This window comes from Tachypleus tridentatus, chromosome 5, assembly GCF_004210375.1.
Source record: "Tachypleus tridentatus isolate NWPU-2018 chromosome 5, ASM421037v1, whole genome shotgun sequence".
Taxonomy (NCBI): domain Eukaryota; kingdom Metazoa; phylum Arthropoda; class Merostomata; order Xiphosura; family Limulidae; genus Tachypleus; species Tachypleus tridentatus.
The window spans coordinates 35,382,797-35,403,342 of record NC_134829.1 but is presented as its reverse complement, the minus strand read 5'-3'; the positions used below and the strand labels follow the sequence as shown (position 1 = coordinate 35,403,342).

At 36.1% G+C, this 20,546-nt stretch overlaps 1 protein-coding gene across 7 annotated transcripts in view; it reads right to left on the bottom strand.

The window, feature by feature from the left end:
* The window catches only part of MESR6 (misexpression suppressor of ras 6), a 426,053-nt gene that overhangs the window by 179,311 nt on the left and 226,196 nt on the right, over nt 1–20,546 (bottom strand). For 6 of the 7 annotated variants that reach the window (XM_076502108.1, XM_076502111.1, XM_076502110.1 and 3 more), the window contains one exon: nt 10,359–10,471. In XM_076502108.1, coding sequence (XP_076358223.1) covers nt 10,359–10,471 — 113 coding nt within the window. Of the gene's footprint in view, nt 1–53; nt 3,521–10,358; nt 10,472–20,546 lie in introns of those variants that run through there. The other variant, XM_076502114.1, reaches the window with a different exon arrangement.

The following is a 20,546-nucleotide window of genomic DNA, read 5'->3' as shown; positions in this document are numbered from 1 at the left end:
CAAAAATATATGGTATATGGTGGACTTACTTGTCTCTAAGATACCACATGTACTGTCCACAGGTAACAGATTTATTGATTTATATTTTTTTTCTTACACTTTACCATCATAAATAATTATTGCTGAAAATATTTATAATGCCATCCAAATTATAAATTAACAGTGATAACCACTAAACAGAGAGTAAATCGTAAATGCATTCTGTGAAGACTGTTTGTTTTGGAATTTTGCACAAAGCTACACGAGGACTATCTGCGCAAGCCGTCCCTAATTTAGCAGTGTAAGACTAGAGGGAAGACAGCTAGTCATCACGACCCACGGCCAACTCTTGGGCTACTCTTTTACCAATGAATAGTGGGATTGATCGTCACATTATAACGCCCCCACTGCTGAAAGGGTGAGCATGTTAGGTGCGACGGGGATGCGAACCATATGTACTGTTTTCAAAGTGTCAGTTCAGTTTTGTGAAAAAAATATAACACCGTGTCTTAAAGCATCCAAACACGCTATACATATTTGTTATTAAGCTGTTTGTTGCACAAATTTTATGTCTTAATGTCCCTGGTGGCACAGGGATTCGAACCCGCGCCGCTCAGGTTGTAAGTCGAACGTCTTAACCCACCTGGCCATGCTGGGCCGCTGTGAAGATAATTATCACTGTCTATTTTATGCATAAAAAAGGCTGAAATTGAATTGTTCCTAACAAAGAAAATTATTTGCATATTTTACGAACTTAAACAAGTGAAGGCTTTAGAGCAGACTTGAACAAATTATAGTGAGTGTTCCATAACTTAGTGGAATACAAACCGAGGACGAAGTGATTCATGATGACAAGAAACCCACTTGAAGTAAACATTTATTTTAAAGACGGCTTTAATTAAAATAATATGCAGAACAACATGTCGACCTTTTCAGGTCATATTCAGGTTAACAAACAGAGTTTACAACTGACTCTTTCCGGGCCTATGTCTTAGGGATGAGAGTATTAACCTAAAGATGACCTAAGAAGGTCGAAATGTTGTTCTGTACTTTATTTTAATTAAAGTTTTAATAAGCACACCAACTGTTATTATAATACAAATCGAAGGCGAGACCGGAACAGTGGTAGTTAGAGAAAATAACAGACCGGTTATTTGTTGAAAACCATAAAGTCACACATGGAACTAAGTGTGCGCTACCCACCACGGGTATCGAAACCCGATTTTAGCGTTGTCATAATTACTGTTGAGCCACAAGTAACAGAACAATAACTGTAACATAGATGCTGTCAAAACAAAAGTTTTGGTTACAAAATGAATAATAAAGATGCATAGGGATGGCTGTCATAGGTGTGTAATAATTAGAAAAGTTAAAATCTTCGTTGCAGAAATAAAAAAAAATGTAGAAAAAAACTGTACTACAGTAGCGTATATCAAAATATGCAAATTACGATCTTTTTATATATATTACATATCTATATGGGCCCGGCAGGGCCAAGCGTGTTAAGGCGTTCGACTCGTAATCCGAGAGTCGCGAGTTCGAACCCCAGTCGCATAAAAAAAAAAAAACATGCTCCCCTTTCAGTCGTGGGGGCGTTATAATGTGACGGTCAATCCCATTATTCGTCGGTAAAAGAGTAGCCCAGGAGATGGCGGTGGGTGGTGTTGACTAGTTGCCTTCCCTCTAGTCTCACAATGCTAAATTAGGGACGGCTAGTGCAGATAACCCTCGTGTAGCTTTGCGCGAAAATCAAAAACAAACACACACATATATATATATTTAAAACGTACGAAGCGAAAAGTTCTTAAAATAAAAATAAATTAAAAGACACAACTTATTATAAATAATGTTTCAAAACTGTTCTGTATATGTCAAACGTTCAGTCCTAATCTGTCGTCTTTTCATGTTATTTGAAAAAATCCGCTTTAAATGAAAACAAACACTAAATGATACCGATAATACCTCTTTTGTTCCAATAATTGCCGAAATATAAACTGTAAAGTTTTACAAGCACTTTTACAAAGTATCCTATAAGCAAATATTGTGGTCACAAAATAAATTCGTCTTAAGAGCTCTTGAGAAAAAAAAAAACACACACAAATAATAAACACGTAAACTACCACTTACGTTAGAAGGTATAAACCACTATACTAACAGTTACAAAAAGAAGGAGTACATTGTAATAAAATGACTTTATAGCTTCAACACGTCGTTATAGTCTGTGTCTCCATACAGTTTCCATTGCAAAAGGATCCGTCGTTAGGACGTCACGTTTGAGTCATAGTACTCCTTCCTTGTTGCTTTGTATAGTCCAACAAATGTAAGAGTTTCCTAACGCTCTTGGTCCGGCATGGCCAGGTGGGTTAAGGCGTTCGACTAGTAATCTGATGGTTGCGGGTTCGAATCCCCGTCGCACCGAATATGCTCGCCCTTTCAGCAGTGAGGGCGTTATAATGTGAAGGTCAGTCTCACTATTCGCTGGTAAAAGAGTAGCCCAAGAGTTGGCGGTGGGTGATGATGACTAGCTGCCTCCTCTCTAGTTTTTCACTGCTAAATTAGGGACGGATAGCGCAGATAGCCCTCGTGTAGCTTTGCGCGAAATTCCAAAAAACAAACCTAATGCTCTTTCTACAGCTCAATCGCATAGAAATCAATAGGCTACTTGACTAGTATGTCTTCGAATCAAATAGCAAGAATATACATTTCATTCTCCACCTGCTTGAGGTTGAATGGATATGTCGTGAAAGTAATTTATGCCATTTTTCCAGACTGGAATCTTTGACTATGTCCTGTAATATTGCCTAGAAAACGTGCACATCTTTAAACACTCACCCTTGTGTTTGTGGATTCTCATTTATTACAAGACATTGCACTTTTCTAACTACGGCTTCGATACGACTTCTTTTTGCAAGTATCTTTCTTGATGGCCTTAGTTCCCTTCGTTGATCAATATTTCTCTGTTTTTCAGTACAGATAAGCATAATGAATATCCCCAGTTTGGCAATTCTAAATCCTCGATCTAAACATAGCCCTACAGTTGAGTGTATGAATATTTTGTTATTACATACCGTTTCCCAAAGCGATAAAGTTTCACTTGCATTACATTACCTACACAATGACAAACAATATTTCTAATACGACCTGTTTCACCTTGACTTTATATCGGCTGTGTTCTCAAGTGACTTGCTAGTTTGCACATTCTAAATCAGTTTAATATAACAAACTCAGTCTTCTGTATTTAGAGGCGTACTAAATGCATAACATTATATTACTATACACAAAACAAAAGTTGTCTGATGTTGGGTTCTTCGGAGAAACACCACACAAGCACACAAAGAAGGACTTCATATTATCAACAAACTAACATATTCTACAACTTTAAACAATAGCAACAGAATAAACCGTTATTCTGTATCTCAGAATGGCTGGTATGGGTATTACCACTTTTATTGATAAGCAGAGAACAACGTTTCGACTTTGAGAGTCATCTTCAGCTCATCCTGAAACCTCGTCATCAAGAAATCCTTATTCTGCTGAAGATCTACAACAAAAATGATATCATCTGGCATTATTAAAATTCACTATTAGAAAGTGTGCTGGGAGTATTGCCTGAATTAGAAAGTGTGCTGGGAGTATTGCCTGATTCGCACACATATAAAGATCGTAACATAAAAAGGATTTTTAACTAGGATCATATTAATAAAACAGATTTTGGTGTGGATATAATTTGTACAAAGTCGATAGAAACGTAAATGACGTTTTTCAATGCAATGAATTATTTTTCGTTTAGCGCAACGTTACTAAATGGACTCTCTGTACGCCGCTAAGATCGAACCTCAAATTCTCGTTTATTAGCCTTGTATGAAGTGTTTCATTGAGCCACTCATATTGTAACTCCACTGGCAACACAAACACGTGTATAATTTGTACTGAAGTGACTCTTAGAAAACAACAAGTACAATGTTCGATACGTAGATTTGTGAACCATAAATATATGAGTGTTTGTGTGTAAATATATACATAGGTCATTGGTAGTTAATGGACAGATATGAACCTGAAATATGCCAGGCCACAAAGAAATTAATTATCAGTTTCCTTTCCAGATGTTCAAAGTAAAACCTATAGGCACGATGGTAAACTGGTGCAGTAGATACACTTGAACTTTGAACATTGTAAAACACGGCAGTTTTGGTGTAATTGGGAACAAAAATGGGATTAAGTGATAGCAAACAAAAAGAATACATGTATTTTGTACAACATAAACATAACTTGTTGATGACGTAATCAAACGAATGTCAACAAACAAACAAATATATATAAAACACCTGTTCCCCCCTTGGCCATTCTCGCCTCCATGTTTTCTTACCTACCTCGTGCACGTGCGAGCCTTGACAGGTTCAAAGAGACCTTCAGGGTTCTACCTACTAATTAACCTTCAAAGGGCGTAAACGTGGACAGCAAATTATAGTCTTATTCAATACATTGATACAGCGTTGAGTGAAGGTTGTGATTCAAACCATTGCTCGGTATGCGCGTTTGAAATATTTAATAGAAGCTTTGTTTGTTTTAAGCCTAACTTTAATGCTTTCTATTTAAACAAATAAGACTCTCCTGTTATAATAAATTATAACTTTATGTTCTGCAATGATATGTTTTATTCTTTAATATTAATAGACGAAACAAACAGGACTGCAGACAACAGACCATTCGCAACGTTCAAGAACAGGTTCTATGCGATACCCGCAACTGCAACACCTCTGTTTTGATATTTTGGCCCTTTATTAATAATTAACATTTAATTAATTATTTCTCAATTATGTAAAAAAATCAAACAAACAAAAATTTCACAAACCTGTGCCTCCAACGCTGACTTAGCGAGGCTGATGGGCAGACCTGCATTACCAATGCATACATAAAAACTTCTTGGTTCGGTTTAGTTTTGTTTTGAATTTCGCGCAAAGCTACACGAGGGCTATCTGCGCTAGCCGTCCTTAATGTAGCAGGGAAGGCAGCTAGCCTTTACTACCGACCGCCAACAACTTTTACCAACGAATAGTAGGATTAACCGTCACATTATAACGCCCCACGAATGAAAGAGTGAGCATGTTTGGTGTGATGGGGATTCGAATCCGCGACCCTCGGATTACGAGTCGAGCGCCTTAATCACCTGGCCAAGTATTATATATTCACATGATTGTAAAACGTTACATCCTCTCAATTCAAGAAGATGATTGTTGGCTCGTACAGTTAAAAACATTAAGTTGCTTATATTAAAAGAGTGAAACTTTTACAACGAAGAACTACATTCACTTAAATAAATAATGTACGTCTTTTATTATTATTTTTTATCGTTAAAGATACGCGCTTCGAAATAAATAGAAGATAAATTGTCAAGTGGACTATTATTTGCCATACCGGTAATAAGTTACAGTTAAATTATACCTTACCGAAAATAAAAATAATGACTACAAAAATGAGTTAAAAATGAATTTATTAAAAAATCAAAATTGAGACTGAAAAAGACGACAATGAAAAATTTGTCAATGTATGTTTGTTGTTTCTGTTGTTAGTTTTACTTCAGTAAAAACAGTTGCTGGAGAAATGAAATAAAGGTAACCGAATCTTTTGATGCATTACACAAGTTTTATTCAAGTCAAAAATTGATTGCCACACAGATGTGTTTGTTTGTTATTTTTAAGTACAGAGCTACACAATGGGCTACCTGTGCTATGCCCACTACAAGTATTGAAACCCTGTTTCTAGCGTTCCAAGTCCGCAGATGTACCGTATCACACAGATTGATCACTCCACTAGGACTAATGCTAGTCTACTGAATACTACACGGTGCAGCAGTCAGTTAAAATTATTGGTTAAATCAGATCACTCAAGGTCGATAACAAAACCAAATCCAGTAAAAAATGTGCAGAATTTTATATAAATAACAGACTAGCGCAAAAGCACGTATACAGTTGTCTGTGAGCTTTAGCTATTGAAGGAAAAAGAAAGGGTCAGCGAAAGATGTGAATGATCAGACGGTTACAGTTATAGGTGACTCTCTGTGGATAGAATAGTCTGTGGGGTAAATAGAATCAGATTATACTATCAATGGGTGCAATTGAGGATATAACTGACATAGCAGAAGAGTAAATAAGGAGGGTTAGCAGAGATGCAGTTTTTGTGGTGCATATAGCTAATTAATAAGTACAAGGGGTTGATAAAGACTTTTAAAGTAAAAGACCATAACTCTACTTTGTCAGGGATACTGCCCAGAATTAACTGCGTGGATTAAGTTATAAGTAGGTCACTAGGACTAAATGCTAGGTTTAGGTTAGTATATAAGTATAAACAGCTTGGTTGGTTGGGCTTGTGGGATCAGTTTTGTGGAAGAAAGAAGTTTTTTTGGATGGTTTACATTTAAATAGGATGAGGGTGTCTTGTTGGCTAAGGCTATTAACTCAGTCCTAATTGTAGGACTAGACAGTGGTGAGGGCAAGGGTAAACTAGTATAGAAGTAGTTGTAGGGATAGGCTTAACTGTTATTATTGCGATACTAGAAGTACAAGAAATAAACAGATGACTTCAGAGCAGTGGTAAAGAAGAAGAATTTTGATATAATGGGAATAAATGAAACATAGATTTTTGAAATACAGGCTTACAGGAAATTTAATATGGATAGAATATTAGAGAGTAGGGGAGGAGTGGCTTTATATGTAAAGTACGAGTTACATCATGTTGAAGTTAAAAATAGTAAGACAATAGCAAGGAAGTTGAATCCATTTGGGTTCCTATTAATGGTTATAAAGATAAAAGGCTTTCAGTGGGAATTATTTACAGACAATCAGGTAATACTGATGACATTAATGAGAAACTTTACAGTGAGATTAAATTTTCAGCTGGTAGTAAAGTCTTAATTTTGAGTGATTTTAATTTCAAGCATACAGATTGAGAAATGCTAAAAATCAATCCATGTGGGTGAAACGATTTTGGAAACTGTTCAAGATGGAGTTCAGTCTAAATGGAATAATGTCCCAAATGGGGCACATCTGGGATTAGTCTGAGCACTTGTGCCATTTTAGACTTAATTGAATACCACAGATAAAGAAATATTCAATAAAGTACTTAAATTTGCAGATGATATTAAAATCTTGGGTGTTTCAAGCTGTGAAGAGGACACTACTGCTTTATAAAAAGATTTAGATTTATTATGTTGGGCAAATAAATGGGTGATGAGTTTTAACTATAATAAATGCAAGTTTATGCAAGTGGGTTATCATATTTTGAATTATAAGTATACTTTAGATGAGAATAACCTTAACAGTGTTATGATGAAAAGGGATCTTGGTGTAATACTCAATCAGCCATCCAAGCAACATGTTGTTGCTAGTGACAGGGCAAATAGGATTTTATGTTGTATTTACAGAAATACTGAATACAAGTCTAAAGTGGTTATAACTTCATTGAACAGATCATTGGTTAGGCCAGATTTAGAATACTGTATTCAGTCCTAGGCTCTTTACCTAACAAAAGACATTGCATTTTCAGAAATGGTTCAGAAAAGAATTACTAGAATGATGGCTGGAATGGAGGGGTTGTCATATGAGGAGAGGCTGTAATCTCTCTAATTGTTTTCTCCTGAAAAAAGAAAGAAGAGTTAGAGAGGATCTGATTGAGATGTTTAAGATTGTTAAAGGAAATGATAGTGTTGAAGCATCATGTTCTTTATACTTAACAGTGAATATAATAGGACTAGGGGACAAAAATATAAATTTTGGCAGAAAGGAATCATCTTCAGTTAAGATAGTATCATTTTTATAATAGGGTGATTGACATTTGAAATGGGTTGCTTCTGGATGTTGTAGAGGCAGTAAATTTAAGTGAGTTTAAGATAAAGCTTTATAAGGATATGAATTATAAGGTCTGGCATTAAGATTTTAAAAATTATTTTAATTTATATTAGAAGATGGAAAAGCTGAGATAGATCAATAGGTCCATTGTTGTTCCAAAATGTTATGTTATTCTTCTGGGGAGAACTAAAGGACAAAATGTACAGTAAGAAATCATGAAATGTTGAGTATATGAAGGGTACATTACAGACACATTTACAGAACTTCATGGACAGACAGACATGGGTCAGAAAGTTTGCAGAAGTGTGGCAGGCAGACTCCAGGATTGTGTGAACAGTGACGGGTTTCAATTTGAACATCTGCCAGATTAACTTTCCCATAATTCCACATCACATGTAAAGTGCCTTTAAATAAATTATCAAGTATATAATTTAAATACATTATCTATTATGAAATGTATACGTACTTTACCAAAGTGCAATGTAGGCCCAATAACATTAGTTACATACAAGTCACCTTAACAGTAAACACCTTTGTCTTTCCTTTTTAACAATTACATTTAATTATTTATTCACTCTGGCTACCAATGGGATAAAATCTGAAATCTAACCTGGTTTCTGTAAAAGGGATTAATATATATCTTTTGATTAACATAATCTTTTAGGGAACACATATATCTAAAATAATTAGAAGTCTTTTCCTTAAGTATAACTATGTTTAGTCCCTCTACCCCCAATTTCTTCTTCTAGCAATGAAAACACAAGGAAATGTCACAAATCATCCATTTTTTTCTCCACTATTTGGTCATCCTTTGTGACTGATATAATTATTTCAAGGTTGTTTTAATTCATCCTGCACATCTACTTGAGGACATGTACCCCACAGGTTGGGAACCACTATGATTCCCCATAAGATTTTCTCCACTCTACATACAATGTTTTTAATCTGTTGATAAACCAAGCTGTTTATAAGTCCATAATTTTGTTAGTTATAGAATGCCTACTTACTACCATAAGTCATACACACAATCGCATTAATTACTCCTGGAATGAATTTTACACAAATAATACTTTCACCAAATATTTTTGGGTCCTTTATGTTGAGTGACAAACTAAGTATTCAATTAAAGGGAATAAGGGAAACCTATCACATCAACAAAGTAAATGTTTTTTTTATTCGAACCATTTTACACCACCTGACAAAACAGAAACATGTCAAACCACATTTTATTATTTGCATCAATTCCATCATATTTTTAATACAATTCAATTTTTCTAAAAACAATTTTCATTTGTTTTTCTCAAAATTTAATACAAATTACCAACTTCCTTACTTCCCATTTCTTGATGTAATTTTTTCTAGTAATTTTAATTTTCATGCAAGAAATAGTAGTCCTGTTTTGGGTGAAACAAGTGATTTGATTTAATTGGAAATTGATTTTATAAGTGACTTACAATTTTCCAAATAAATCAAATCACTTGTTTCACCCAAAACAGGACTATTATTTCTGGCACGATAATTAAAATTACTAGTAAATAATTATATCATATATCATCAAAAACTTTCAATAATACAAGAGTCAATCATTCACAAAACAAAAAAAACACACAATGATAATAATTTGTGTTCAAAAACCACTTTTGATTAATTACAGAACAAAGGTGGTACATGGAACAACAGTCAAACTGTTTCATGAGCAACCCAGAAAAAGATCTTTTAATACTGTACCATTATTTATAGGAATAATGTAAAAACCAAGATTGGTGACTGATAAGGGGTATCCAAAAATAACGTTAACAAAATTATACATGTAACTTATGAACATACTTTTAGGATCTCCCTGTGTAGCAAGTTGTCCTGTTATTGTAATGTCAGAGTCAAATAATGATAAGGTAATTCATAGGTGAAATAGCACACAACAGATGTTATACAAAAATTCTTTTAATTTTTTTAATCTTTTGTTTAAACAAAACCGCCAACAGAAACTGCTAACTTTACTTTCAAATACTGATGTTACTACAAAAATCGATGCTCACAAACTAGAGTTTACAACTCATAGATCACGTGATTTAATTATATTGGACACCTTAATTTTAGAAAAAAATCTGAAGAATTTTAAAAAAGTTTTTTGTGTATGTGTGTGTGTCTGTGTGAGAGTTTTTATAAATTCGTAGCATATTACGAAAATATACATTATACACGTTATTCCTTTATTATCAGCCCTCCACACACTGCTCTCCCCAGGTTATTTACTAATTTTTACTGTGGTATGTGTTTCTTCTCAAGACTCAGGTCATCGGCCAGACAGCGCACGGGGGTGCTTGTGTAGTATGGGGGGTAAAGATAAAGAATGGGGAGAAAGAAAAACACTAACTGAAGCCACCATCACTTTTGTTGTTGTTGTTTTGTCGAGAGGATGGTGCAAGAATAATGTATTATGCACAGAAAACGAAATAGATGCGGACAGTTACTCTGTTATCTTTTAACCTTCACTGATACAGACAGTACAGACATAACGTTAGATAAATATCCTACCGTTTTGATCCCTGGGGGCTAGTTTCTAAGTCGCCACCTGCTCTGACGTGTTGAATCAACGTTTCCAAGTCTTGAAGTTGGTTTTCTCTGGCAGCTGTTGCCTCCAGCAAGTCCTGCCAAACAAGACTGAAGTTTTACGATACGCAGACATCATTGATAGATAAAATGCCCCTTTGTTTTTTTTTTTTCCACATTTGATTCAGGTTAGTCATTATATAAATCCCCAAAACAAGTCTTTATGAACAGATCCGTAGATGTAAACCTGCTACAGCAATAAGAAACTAGGTCTGCAATGGTGGGTACCGCATATAGAGAGACACGTAGAAATGTAGATGGTTAGCGAATACCATAAACTACTTGAAAGTCAAACTGAACTTGAACTAACGCTTAACGAAATCATATTATTAACAATCTTATTGTATAGGCATAAAAATAAGCATAACATATTGTTAATAATCTTATTGTATAGGCATAAAAATAAACATAACATATTATTAATAATCTTATTGTATAGGCATAAAAATAAACATAACATACTATTAATAATCTTATTGTATAGGCATAAAAATAAACATAACATATTGTTAATAATCTTACTGTATAGGCATAAAAATAAACATAACATATTGGTAATAATCTTACTGTATAGGCATAAAAATAAACATAACATATTGGTAATAATCTTACTGTATAGGCATAAAAATAAACATAACATATTGTTAATAATCTTACTGTATAGGCATAAAAATAAACATAACATATTGTTAATAATCTTACTGTATAGGCATAAAAATAAACATAACATATTATTAATAATCTTATTGTATAGGCATAAAAATAAACATAAACTACTGTTAGAAACAGTAATTACGTATACTAACTAAATTACTTTAATACTAAACAATTCTTATGTGAAGGTTAATTCACTTCGATATACACGAATTGCATCACACTTATAAGTACGTTCCAAAAATAATATGTTTCATCATTCCTAACTGCAAACACTGTTGATCAAAATACATAATGTTCTCAATAAATAACTAGCTACTAAGTTATGTGTGTGTTTTTCTTACAGCAAAGCCACATCGGGCTATCTACTACTAAAGTATTTAAACAAATTTTCTGTTTTTAACGTAGCAGTATAGAGGGACATGAACTAGGCCTTCCTGTTTAAGTTCTCAATCGGTTGTATTTTCTGTTTTATAGGTGTGGTGTAATTATGGTATAAAATCCCAGTTTCCATGCACGAAGTCACAACCTACACACTTAAATTTAAAGATGAACGTTCAGTTAGACATTGTCTCCGCTAGGGTGTTATGTGGGTGTACTTTATTTCATTCAGGGCGAGAGTTTATTGCCGTTAAACAGACGAACTTCAGGTATGTTGATATTGAACCCACAGTTCAAGCTTTTCTAGAAAGTGTACTACAACGCCACCGTCATGACAGAAGAGGAATTAATTTACTCTGTTCTTCAAAAAGTACAATAGATTATTAAAGAAAAAAATCGAAATTTTAACATAAGACTCGTCTAACAATTGTTGTTGGTAGTTACAATACAATTAACGAGCCAATTTAATTTGAAGTTTTTATTGGTGTATGCGTGTTTTCTTATAGCAAAGCCATATTGGGCTATCTGCTGAGTCCACCGAGGGGAATCGAATCCCTGATTTTAGCTTTGTAAATCCGTAGACTTACCGCTGTACTTGCGGGAGGCTCTTGGTGTATGAGGATTACCAAATACGCATTACGGAATTATCTTTGTTATCTGATTGATTTTTAAGTTTTCAATTTTTTTTGCGTGCGTGTTCGTGTGTCAGTTTATTTTTAATATGAAAATTACATTAAAAACCGTAAAATAAATTTTCGAAAGCCTGCAGACTATATTATTATTAGTTTCATTATGAGCCCGTGTATATAACTAGCTGCCATTCGGTTTTTCATTAACTTCATGCAAAATATCATTCAAGAAAAAGAAACGCAAGTTTGGACGAACTAAGGCCTTCGTGCCATTTCAACCATAATTAATAAACACGAAAAATATCAGTTTATGCGAATGGAAACAAGGAACAAACAGACACATTAGGGATCGGCTGTGAAGTAACAATGATTTTACTTGACCATACAACTAATAGAAAAACGGCTGTGACGTAACAGTGGTTTTACTTGATCTTACAACAGGTAAAGAAACGGCTGTGACGTAACAGTGGTATTACTTGATCTTACAACAGGTAAAGAAACGGCTGTGACGTAACAGTGGTTTTTACTTGACCTAACAATAGATAGGGAAACTGTTGTTACATAACAATGGTTTTATTTGACATCACAACAGGCAAATTGTTTTGTGTGTTTTTCTTATAGCAAAGCCACATTAGGCTATCTACTGTATTTACCGAGGATAATCGATCCAATGATTTTTACCGTTGTAAATCTGTATTCTTACCGCTGTCCCAGCGGGGAACCACAACAGCTAGAGAAACGGCCGTTACGTAACAATGTCTTTACTTGATCTTACAACAGGTAGAGCAACGACAGTTAGGTAACAATGACTTCTTTACTTGATCTTACAATACGTAGATAAACGGCTGATGTGTTTTTGTTTGTTTGTTATTAAGCACAGATCTTGTGGTTTGTTTGTTTTTGAATTTCGCGCAAAACTACACGAGGGCTATTTGCGCTAACTGTCCCTAATTTGGCAGTGTAAGACTAGAGGAAAGGCAGCTAGTCATCACCACCCACCGCCGACTCTTGGGCTACTCTTTTAGTAAGGATTGAATAGTGGGATTGACAGAAACATTATAACGCCCTCACGGCTGAAAGGGCGAGCATGCTTGGTGTAACGGGGATTCGAACCCGCGACCCTCGGATTACGAGTCGAGTGCCTTAACCACCTGGTCATGCCGAGCCAAGCCCAGAGCTACACAATGGAACAAACGATAGCTGTCTGCAGACACACCGTTAAAAAAAAAGTAGAATAGAAAATTCAAATACGTAACGCCATCCGTCTGGTTTCGGAGCATTTATAAATAGTATGATCCAATACTAGTGAAGATAAAAAATACTAGTGAATATAATAATACTCAACATATAGCGTAACTTGCCTATTTTGGGAAGGAATAATACTTTTACAGACAGAAACGAAACCCAAATCCACGAATTTAACAATCACATTAACAATATCGTAAAAAAAAAAGGGGTAAAATGTATTGTAGTGTGTAGTTGTATCTTCTAATAATGGTTAGGGTGGTTATGTTACAGGTTATCTAAACAAAGAATACATTTTTGTAACAGTTGTAAAATGCCCTGCAGACACCGCTGGAGACGGTCGTCGCTCGCACTTTGTCGACACACTCAGTCCATATGTTCTCACGTGCTTGAGAAACAATAAGCCAGCCTAAACATCCAGTTGGTGAGAAGAACAAAACGTTTTTAAAACTTGGGCTAGATCTTCATAAGAATCCAATAAATGAACTGCTATAGAAAATGAATGGCCTCGAGAACAAAACAGACTTCCAAACGACAAAAACCACGTAACGCAAAACAAGATTTACGATAGGCCTCACGAACGTGATTCGGGAAGACAAATTGTCTCCTTCTTCGGGTTCGCCTGCCAGCCACGTGAAGACGTTCGTAAAAGTTTTGTTATATACTCACGTTCGTATAGAATACATTTAATACTACCAGTTACATACGTGGGGGGACGACCCCCAGAAATATTTTCGGGGGAGCGGAGGCAAAACATACATGTAGGGATCAGTTTTTACAGTGTAAGTAAACAGGCTAAAAAATATGTGCATAAACGCAAAAATAAGTTTACAGTTTTAAAATAAATTACTAAAAATATTTAGTTCAACTACGAGGTTAAGTTTACATCTTACATGCAATTTTTCTGTGAAATGTACGGGAATGGAGGCAAATCCCCCGTCTCACCCTTTCCTGTGGGCGCCCATGCCTCTCTCAATGATTAAGCTGGTAATAAAACAATTTGAATGTCACTTAAATGTTGACATGAAAAAATGTTGCACTTTGGCATTTTCCAGACACTAATACTGTGTTTGTGTTACAAGAGAGATGTTTTCACCAAAGCTATTGGTCAAGACACTTGGTGCTCTTGTAACATATACATATTACAGAATTGGTTTTTCGTTGTTTAAAAACAAGAGTTTTTCTACGAAAGATGTTTTGGTACTGTTGGTATCACTAAATCAGTATAAAATTACAAGAAAACGAGTTCGCTGGTTCGGGCCCCGGCATGGCCAGGTGGGTTAAGGCGTGCAACTCGTAATCTGAGGGTCGCGGGTTCGCATCCCCATCGCGCCAAACATGCTCGCCCTTTTAGTCGTGGGGGTGTTATAATGTACGGTCAATCCTACTATCGTTGGTAAAAGAGTAGCTCAAGAGGTGGCAGTGGATGGTGATGACTAGCTGCCTTCCCTCTTGTCTTACACTGCAAAATTAGGGACGGCTAGCACAGATAGTCTTTGAGTAGCTTTGCGTGAAATTCAAAACAAACAAACAAAACAAATCGCTGGTTCGTCAGTTTGGTTTGGTTAATATAAGGCAACAGTAATTATCAGCATACAGTGTTAAAATTAATAACATAATGTTCATAAATCTTTGCTCACATTTTGATATGTTATAATATAGATAAATTGATGAAAACTTACGTAATACTAATTGCATCTTAACGAGTAATCTATCTGTTGTATCTCAGCAGGTCTTAAAAGCACTGGTATTGAATGTAAGGTATTTTCGGGGCTGAATACAGCAGATATATTAGCATGATTGACATTTTATTACATGTTTTTCTTTGTTTTATTATTAATAATTACAAATGTCCCACGTGAATACTTTATGATTTAACTATCTCCACGTAAAAAACAAACAAACTCGCAGTATCTTTACTGATGGGGGGGGGGGAGGATTCCTTACGACCCATCTTGTAAGAATAACATATAACTAGAATACTCAACAGAGCAGTCACTTAAACAGCATCCGTGAAAAATGATAAAATAGCTGTCGGTTGTTCTAGTTTTATCACTCACAAGCTCTTAGCGCTGGTCCAAAGTTATCGTGGGTCTTACATCGAGTCATCGTGTATGGGACATATGTGTTTTTGAAAGATGTGCCCAAAAGCATACACGCATGTTGTGAGAGACTTGTGATACAAGGTTAATTCATGTGCTCTATATTCATTCAGTTGTGTTCGTGAATTTGTTTGTTTACGTATTCTTTCCACACTTTTGGAACTAGCAGGATCAAATTTTACAAGAGGATTCGGGCTGGTCCGAAGGATGTGTGTGCCTGTAATAATTATGTAACTTACCTCGCCTACAAAGGGGGCTAAAATTCTTCCAAAATATTACCCAGGTGTGATGATGAAGTTCAAAGTCACTAAGCCCGAATCCAGCATTGGATATCACCCCTCTTCCCATCGGACTCTGAGGGTGTAATGTTTTATACTCTCAGTAAGAAGTTGGCGCAACCAAATGCGGCACACATGCTCAAGTATGAGGAGCAGATGTTCTAATGAGGATTGTCTTCGGGCACAGACCTCCCCCCCCTTTGTACTAGCTATAGATACATTTGGTGATAATGGCGAACTTTATGAAAGGTTAAAATAACGATAGTTCACATTGTTCAAAATATTCTATGCGTGTCTCTTACAGTTTCAATTGCAAGTTGGCATACGTGAGAAAAAATTATATACACACAACGACGATAAATTATAGAAGGAACCTGTTACTTCATTTTTTAGTTGCAAAATACATATATATAAGTAGATAATGGTACTGCTGTGATACTGAGTGACAAAACTGTCAGCAGAAGGAATGTTTGAGTGAATGATGTTGGAGTGTGATGGTACTGCTGTGATACTGAGTGACAAAACTGTCAGCAGAAGGAATGTTTGAGTGAATGATGTTGGAGTGTGATGGTACTGCTGTGATAGTGAGTGACAAAACTGTCAGCAGAAGGAATGTTTGAGTGAATGATGTTGGAGTGTGATGGTACTGCTGTGATACTGAGTGACAAAACTGTCAGCAGAAGGAATGTTTGAGTGAATGATGTTGGAGTGTGATGGTACTGCTGTGATACTGAGTGACAAAACTGTCAGCAGAAGGAATGTTTGAGTGAATGATGTTGGAGTGTGATGGTACTGCGGTGATAATGAGTGACAAAACTGTCAGCAGAAGGAATGTTTGAGTGAATGATGTTGGAGTGTGATGGTACTGCTGTGATACTGAGTGACAAAACTGTCAGCAGAAGGAATGTTTGAGTGAATGATGTTGGAGTGTGATGGTACTGCGGTGATACTGAGTGACAAAACTGTCAGCAGAAGGAATGTTTGAGTGAATGATGTTGGAGTGTGATGGTACTGCGGTGATACTGAGTGACAAAACTGTCAGCAGAAGGAATGTTTGAGTGAATGATGTTGGAGTGTGATGATACTGCGGTGATAATGAGTGACAAAACTGTCAGCAGAAGGAATGTTTGAGTGAATGATGTTGGAGTGTGATGATACTGCGGTGATAATGAGTGACAAAACTGTCAGCAGAAGGAATGTTTGAGTGAATGATGTTGGAGTGTGATGATACTGCGGTGATAATGAGTGACAAAACTGTCAGCAGAAGGAATGTTTGAGTGAATGATGTTGGAGTGTGATGGTACTGCTGTGATACTGAGTGACAAAACTGTCAGCAGAAGGAATGTTTGAGTGAATGATGTTGGAGTGTGATGGTACTGCTGTGATAGTGAGTGACAAAACTGTCAGCAGAAGGAATGTTTGAGTGAATGATGTTGGAGTGTGATGGTACTGCTGTGATACTGAGTGACAAAACCGTCAGCAGAAGGAATGTTTGAGTGAATGATGTTGGAGTGTGATGGTACTGCTGTGATACTGAGTGACAAAACCGTCAAAGCAGAAGGAATGTTTGAGTGAATGATGTTGGAGTGTGATGGTACTGCGGTGATAATGAGTGACAAAACTGTCAGCAGAAGGAATGTTTGAGTGAATGATGTTGGAGTGTGATGGTACTGCTGTGATACTGAGTGACAAAACTGTCAGCAGAAGGAATGTTTGAGTGAATGATGTTGGAGTGTGATGGTACTGCGGTGATACTGAGTGACAAAACTGTCAGCAGAAGGAATGTTTGAGTGAATGATGTTGGAGTGTGATGGTACTGCGGTGATACTGAGTGACAAAACTGTCAGCAGAAGGAATGTTTGAGTGAATGATGTTGGAGTGTGATGATACTGCGGTGATAATGAGTGACAAAACTGTCAGCAGAAGGAATGTTTGAGTGAATGATGTTGGAGTGTGATGGTACTGCTGTGATACTGAGTGACAAAACTGTCAGCAGAAGGAATGTTTGAGTGAATGATGTTGGAGTGTGATGGTACTGCGGTGATACTGAGTGACAAAACTGTCAGCAGAAGGAATGTTTGAGTGAATGATGTTGGAGTGTGATGATACTGCGGTGATAATGAGTGACAAAACTGTCAGCAGAAGGAATGTTTGAGTGAATGATGTTGGAGTGTGATGGTACTGCGGTGATACTGAGTGACAAAACTGTCAGCAGAAGGAATGTTTGAGTGAATGATGTTGGAGTGTGATGGTACTGCGGTGATACTGAGTGACAAAATTGCCTGTAGAAGAAATCTACAACTCCAACATCATGCATTCGAATATTCCTTCTGGAGACAGTTTTGTCACTCAGTATCACAGTAGTACCATGATACTTCAACAGCTACAATATCATGCATTCGAACATTTTGATACCGAATGACAAAATTCCTTCTTGTAGAAGGAATGTTTTAGTGATGTACAAGTTGAGTGTCACAGTACTGATTTGGTATTAAGTACAAAATAGTTTGTTTTTGTGAATTTCGCTATTCGAGGGCAATCGGCACTAGACGCTACTAATTTTGAAGTGATAAGTGAAACATTACGATACTGAGTGGCAAAACTCTTGTTTACGGAAAGTATCTTCGAGTATCTAATGCCATAAATGTTGATGAGGATAACAGTGTTATGCACAAAGGATCAGCACAAAGGGCTACCTGTGCTCCGCTTACCACGGGTGTTGAGGTATCTAATTCCGCAGACATTCCGCTGTTATACTGGGGGGGGGGGTACATAAATATTGAAGTATAACGGTGTTGCTGAGGTATTTAGTGAGAAATCTCTAGTCTGGAGAAGGTATGCGAGAGTCAATAATATAGTATGAGGTTTGTGGAAATGACAAGTCTTGTGGTATGTCACTCAACCAAAAACAGCCACTAAAGTTTCCTGCAGAATCTATTAAATAGCATGAAACCAAACACAGTCAACATGACGTTAAATGTTTATATATCAAAATACTTTAGAGGCATATTAAAGTACAAATTATTTACTAAAGTTATTAAATTTGTGTTACTAAGCCTAATATAAGTGATAAATGAAAACAAAACAAAAACACAATATACAAACTTTCAGCAACACAGATCTGTGCTGTTGTATGAATACTTTTATCCTATATAACATGAAGCCCGCGTTTAGCAAGCACATCATTTCTCTCTGTTTCTACTAGTGAGAGGAACTAGCTAATCTTAATTTACTGTAAAAATTATAACATATGGTTAGGAAGTTGTTTTAAATCGTGTTATGCAGTAAAGTAGACCACAAAGAAGTGGTTACGGTGATTTGTGAAAAAACAAACAAACATACAGATATATCGAAATTCACAAAGATTAGCATTTGTGTGAGGTAAGTCGTTTTAATTTGGTACAGGTCTACGTATTCACAGATATGGCACATGTCTGCATAGCATGCCACAATTTTTAACCGTCGCATATGTATACTTTCATTTCGCACATAATGTATTTGTACAATATACAATTTTAGGCAGTGGTTAGAACATGCATAAATTTTAAAAATATATATTTATATTTCCTCACGCATTCGTAACAGTAGACATATATAAACAAGCCCCTCCTCCGTGACGTGTTCTTTTAAGCGCGCAATTAGGAGTGGACACAACGAAATAAAAGGTTTATCACAACTGCATGGTAGCAAATGAAAAGTCTGTTTTTAGCGAAGTAAGTGAAACCACCATAAAAGGCAATAGCTTTCTACAATCCAAACGGATATTCACATGGCTTACAGCTCTTTTGTTCTTTTTTTTTTACCCTCAAAGACTTTAGGCCAGTAATAGTATGCGGGAATTGATGCATCTCTACTATTGTAAGCAATTTCAGTTTTTGTATTTTAATTTGTATGCTCATTTGGATCATACATCCATATCTAAGACTTCTATTTTCTCATTAAGATGAGCCTGACACACACCTGTGTTGAAAGCGGATGTGAGAATCCAGTCACCCATAAAAAATAAAAAAAAGAAAGAAAGAAAAGGCCGTTCATTATAATTCCAAACTGCACTTTCGATGGCTTAAATTCAGACTTAGAAACGGTGCGGGGAGGTAGAATTTGTGATCAAAAAGGTAAAACACAAAAACGAGCTGTAAGAACAGAAACAAAAATTGTCTTTGTTTATTGGTGGAAAACATGTTCCTAAAGCTAATTATAAGGAATGCTTAAAATTAAAGGATTTAAACAAAGTTAGCAGCAGACAATAAAAATCCTTAGTTGGAACTAATAATCACTGAAAACAGTACAACAGAAAGGGAAAGTACCACGATCAGCAGGGTGCTGACACAAGATAATCACCCACAACCATCTATTTAACAACAACAAAAATATTGTGTGTGTGAATTTTCAAGTCTCATATTCTTGTCACTTTATCTTCAATAAAACTTTAGACTGATTTACACAGAGACCGGAGTCTCTTCATTAATGATATACTTATTTCTAACACAGCATTTGGCTGAAATTTTTCTCCAAGACAACCCCCTCCCCATCACTACGACTGCGCAGTGTGCTACTAGAAACTGTTTTGTTTAATATCATCTCTTGCTTCATTGCGGCCAATTCCCGACAAATGCGTTGAAGGTAATATGCAAAAAAGTTATACTGCCAGATGACTTTAGTCCTGTTGCTTGGCGATTGGTTGGAGTTATACGAAACTAACCGCGAATGGATATCTAGCCAGGAGGAAGGAGGTACCGTCAGAGCGAGTTATCCAATCCAGAGTCTGTTGTGGAAAATGCTTGACAGTACCAGCGGGGAAAGCTGGCGCTCGACCCGAGATAG